The sequence below is a fragment of the Phoenix dactylifera genome, chromosome 12 (genome assembly GCF_051530095.1).
Source record: "Phoenix dactylifera cultivar Ajwa chromosome 12, Ajwa_hap1_PhDact_Kaust_v1.1, whole genome shotgun sequence".
NCBI classification, from domain to species: Eukaryota; Viridiplantae; Streptophyta; class Magnoliopsida; order Arecales; family Arecaceae; genus Phoenix; species Phoenix dactylifera.
Genome location: NC_143201.1, coordinates 12,141,977 through 12,147,023, shown reverse-complemented (window position 1 = coordinate 12,147,023; position 5,047 = coordinate 12,141,977). Strand labels below are relative to the sequence as shown.

The 5,047-nt window shown below is 37.7% G+C and overlaps 1 protein-coding gene across 1 annotated transcript; it reads right to left on the bottom strand.

Annotated features, from left to right (window-relative positions):
* Positions 1-225: 225 nt before the first annotated feature.
* Positions 226-1,855, bottom strand: LOC149751535 (putative leucine-rich repeat receptor-like serine/threonine-protein kinase At2g19230). Its single transcript, XM_089926619.1, has 4 exons — positions 1,187-1,855; positions 1,036-1,107; positions 491-562; positions 226-406 (listed from the first exon to the last, which is right to left on the bottom strand). The coding sequence occupies exons 1-4, from the start codon at positions 1,330-1,332 to the stop codon at positions 226-228; spliced, it is 471 nt and encodes a 156-aa protein (XP_089782745.1). The 5' UTR covers positions 1,333-1,855.
* Positions 1,856-5,047: the final 3,192 nt, after the last annotated feature.

Genomic DNA, 5,047 nt, shown 5'->3' with positions numbered 1-5,047 from the left:
CAGTTTTGCGTTTTCGCCGACGCTTTAAAGCGTCGGCAAATGTATTTTGGCCGACGCTTTAAAGCGTCGGGATTGCTATTTTTTAAAAAAAATAAAAATACGAATGTAAATTCTAAAGGTCATAATACATATGACCTCTAGATGGACCGGCATCTTCAACAAATCCATATGACTCGGTCATGGCATTTGCATAAAAAAATGCAGGCTGTGAGGGAGTTTGGAGTTTCATTTTGTATCATGTATCCTCATGTATGCTTCATAGAATGAATATATAAGCAAGAGATTGATATAAGGAAGAGATAGTATTATCAGAGAATGAACGAACCTTAATTTAAGAGATCCATTTTTAGATCTTTCTTGAAGACTACGAGGAATTGATCCTGTAAGCTTGTTGCTTGACAAATTTCTGCAAGAAAGCAAAATAAAATTGGACCTCAAGATGACTCCTCTGTAGAGTGTCAGCATAGAAAGGTTAGTATTTCACACTCACAAGAATTCTAAATAAGGTAGTTCTCCTAGAGCATCAGGTACTGGTCCGGACAAATTATTACCTGATAAATCCCTGAAATCAAAAGTCATTGATGTGTCATTAATACATAAGAACTTTGTAAACTATAACCTGTTGAGAGGGGAGGTCTTTTTGAAGAAAAAAAAAAAAAAGGACTGAGGTTGCAAATATCATATAATAACCTAAGTGGAGTAAGAACTTAGCTCTTGATAGCAGTGGATAGCAAAGACATTCATCAAAGATAAACCAAGCTTATCAAGCTGTTTCATGGCCTAAGTACTAACAGGTACCAGAACGAAAAAAGCAGAGCAGTGAAGGATTTTCAGATAAAACCCTGTGGAATATGAGCTTGGTCTGCTATCCAGAACCCAACTCACATCCAGTAAGCAAATTCGGGAGGATAAAAAAAATGAGCGGCCGTTCAACCATAGGCTAATCATTCCGTCATTTGTCCCACTCCATATATATATACCATCTATTACTACAAGGTCAAAACAGCATTGCTGTTTAATGTTTGCAGCACTTACAAGTTTCTGAGTGATTCTAGGTTTCCAAGAGCAGCAGCTATTTCTCCAGTCAATCCACTATGAGCCAGGTTTCTGCAGCACATTGTTATATAAATCCATGTTGATTTGACAAAACCTGGTTCATATAATAGTTATTGATCAGAGCACTCACAGAGAGATGATTCTTGGGGGTTCAGAACCACTGGAGCTGCAATTCAATCCATGCCAAGTAAAATTTGTTGGAACACAGGGATCACCCATCCAATTTTTCTTCACTTGATATGACGCCTTAACTTCCATGATGGCATCAACTTGCATTTCAACAAGGCAGACAAAACACCAGTATTAGCATAATATACTATTTCAAGTAAATGGGGGAATTAAAGCCCGCAATATTTATAAGAGAAGAATAAAGCATATAGAAAACCACTCTGAGGCTAACATCTATAGCTGAAATCTTCTATCAATGGTGCTTCACTTCATTTGCACTCCCACATCCAATTTGATGCTTCCAACCCAAATGGGCACCAAATTCAACTTACATCATTCATTAGATGACACAATCTCTTATATTTGTACCATAACAAATTTGCTTATTAAAATAAGGAAGATTCATTTACAAGATGATACATAATCTGTAAGATTCATATAGTGCATATAAGGCTTGCTTTTAAAGGTTTCCCCTCCACGTATCACAAAAAAAAAGACATTATTTAGAAAAAGTTGCAGTGCCGTAATAGCAGTGAAGTTGGTTGACAACCTCGCACCAAAAATGATCCAGTCATCAGCAAAGTAAAGATTAAGGATATAAAGTCTCCTTTGATATCCCATTAAGGACTTTGCGCTTGGAATCGAGCACGGTCTTGATGCCTTGGGTGGCCTTCCACCGTCCCAAGCCCGCACTCCGGGATACCCGCTTGCTATCTTCGGCACCCGGATGTCTCCGAGTCCTGGATGCGAAAAAGAACCACTCGGAATCCCTGTTTGCCATGTTATACCGCGCTGCGACCACCCAAGAAAAACCAAAGAAGTCGGTAGCTCTAAATCAAGAATACAGGGCAACAGAAAACCAAGGAATTAGAAGGAGAAAGATAGGTATCTTCCAAGAACTCGCTTACCAGTTAGGTTCTTGGGGTCGTCACCGTAGACGTCGGCCTCCACGATGATACCACCAAGAAGCGTTTCGCCGAGGATCTTCTTCCTCAGGTAGAAGTCTAGGAGGTGCTCGTCCAGCGGGTGGAACACAAAGCCGGGAAGCAGCGCCATTGTCCAGTCCGGCATTGTTTCTTGGCTTAGACGACGAAGAAAAGAACAGAGGATGGGGGAGGAAAACACCCAGATCAAGAAACAATGTGAGGACTGAGAAGATGGGGTTACGAGTTGAACCTTGAGATCAAGAAACGAGGCGAGGCCGGCAATATCATTGTCATCTCTGCTAATGTTTCTTGGCTTGGATGACGAAGAACAGAGGCCAGCAGCACGCAGGAGGCCAGATGATGAAAACATCATCGCCGGAGCCCTTCTGCTTCTTGAATCTGGAGGGGATTAGGGAGGAATGGACGAGGAATGGGGAGGGGGTTACAAAGCGATCAGAGTACTGAAGTAGATTTTCTCTTCGATCTCTGGAATGGGTTGAGGGTGGAGGGCGGTGGCCGGGAAAACGGAAAGAGAGAAAGGGCTTGTTGGGATTGGGGGAAATGTTGGCTTCCGACGACGCTTTTTAGCGTCGTCTTAGGCTGGCGACTACACTCGTCGTCTTTTGCCGACACTTTTTACAAGCGTCGGCAAAGTTTGACGCTAGACCAAAAATTGCCGACGCTTTTCACAAGCGTCGGTAAAACCTACTTTTTCTGTAGTGTTCTACATCTAACTTAGAGTTCTATTAGACTAATTTCTGTTATTTGCCTGTAAGGTTTTGTGCTCCCAATATTAGCTTTGCTTTCTATGGCTTTAAATAGGTATAGGTCTTTGCTTGGTTAGTATAAGAGCATTTTTAATATCATCACCTTCCTTTCATTTCTTTTTTTCTTAGCATAAGAGAAGAAAGAAATATATTGGGCTCTCATGAAATAGTAACATTTAGCACCTTCACTTCCAAGGTATTTTAGCTGATGTTGTAGAATCTGTAGAGCTATGGTCTTTGAAAAGCCTAACCTAGTAAATTCAAATGGCCTGTCTTTCTCTATGGCTAGCAAGCTATTCTTTTTCTTTGCTGGATGATGATTTTGTATTACATTATGTTAAATTGGCAAATAAAACTCTAGTTTGGCATGCAAATTAATTATATGCCTATCAAAAATAAATTTTTACTTTACTTTTTTCAAGCCAACATAAATAGATCTTGGTCTAGATTTAGGGATCTTTTGGTTTGAATAAAATATGATCAGTTTTGAAAGTCTTTGTTAGTAAAACCCAGTTAGCTATGTATATTGCTGCTTTGACTTTGAAATACTAAAGGTTTTTCCACCTAACCTTGGATCATGTAACCATAGACCTATTGCTCAACGTGAGACTATCACTTTTGACCGGCATTCTCCCTTGTATGAGTGACCAAGTGAGGATGTAGATGCCAGGACTAACATAAATCACATCTTTCTTTTTGATATCTATAGGTTTTCATATGTGAATGGTGTTGAAGGGAAGACTCTTGAGTAGTTTCTTTCCAACTATTATCAATTTTTTTTAGGATAGAGCCGCTCCATACATACTTGAACCAACATATGGGCTAAACAAGTAAATGGCATGACATATTTTAAACCAATTAAAGAAATCTATGGATCATTTTGTCTAACTTGATAAGTAAAATTGTAAATTGTAAATCGACTTGAATTTTTATGAACCACATACTAGTTTCCCATCTATTTATCTTGATGGCATGTATCTAGTTCTTTTTTCTTTTTTTTTCCAGTAACTAGTGTAGAAAAAAATAATGCATAGCATATCTATCATAAGCAATATCTCAGCTTTTATTTTCATAGCAATATGGATGCACCCTCTGTTGCATCTACTATAAGCAAAGGCCTTGGAGTCTGACTATGCATGGTCAGCCTCTAAAGCCTTTTGTGATATACACATTGCAATTATCCATCTCTTTGTACCAAGGAATTCTTAAGGCCTTCAGTTCAATTTTGCATGTCCTTCTCCCATGTATTATTCTTATAATAGAAAAATTTAAAAGAGTTTCAACCATGCATCCCACCAAACACACCAATCTCTCCACCTTTATAACCATTCTTACCATTAATAAATACATTTCACTTGAGATAGGGAACAACAAAAGTCGACTTCCAAAGACTAGAGCGTATTAACAAAATGCATAAACACAAAACTAATAGAGAACAAGTTTAACATGGAAAGGTCATAACCATCCTTCCTCCAATAGTGCATCCCCACATATATTATAAGAGTGTTACTTGTAAGGTACATGATTAGATGTTAAGTCATTATTTGATTCAATATTTTAGATAATACTTCGATCATTAGAAGACTAAGTGCTGGCTTTTGAAATATTGTGTCTGTTAACCATAGACATGTACATAGGAGTTGCATATTTTGGGTCATTTATTAATGTTCCTTTTATTTTTTTCTGTTAAGACTTTTTTGGATTCGTTTATACAAACGGGTGCTTTGATGAGCTGTTACAGACATGGGCATAGGAGTTGCATTTTTTTTGGTCATTTATTAATGTTGTTTTCATTTTTTTCATTTTAAGACTTTTCTAGTTGCTTTTATACCAATGGCCGGGTGCTTTGATGAGTTGTTTTGATCCATTATTTCTTACGATCCAATGTACTTTTTGATCTGGGAGACACAATTCTACATACTCCATTATTTTGGATATTTCTAGTGAGGGATTGAAACAATCATCTTTTATTCTCTCCTTTGTGTTTTGATGTTCATTTTAATATAAGAACTTGCACTAGTGAGCTATAATTTTTTTTCTTAAACCAAAAGGAAGATTTTTGATGACAAGAGTATATCACTTCAATGTCTTATCATTTTTTATTCATGTGCACAATATTGTTTAGTAGGA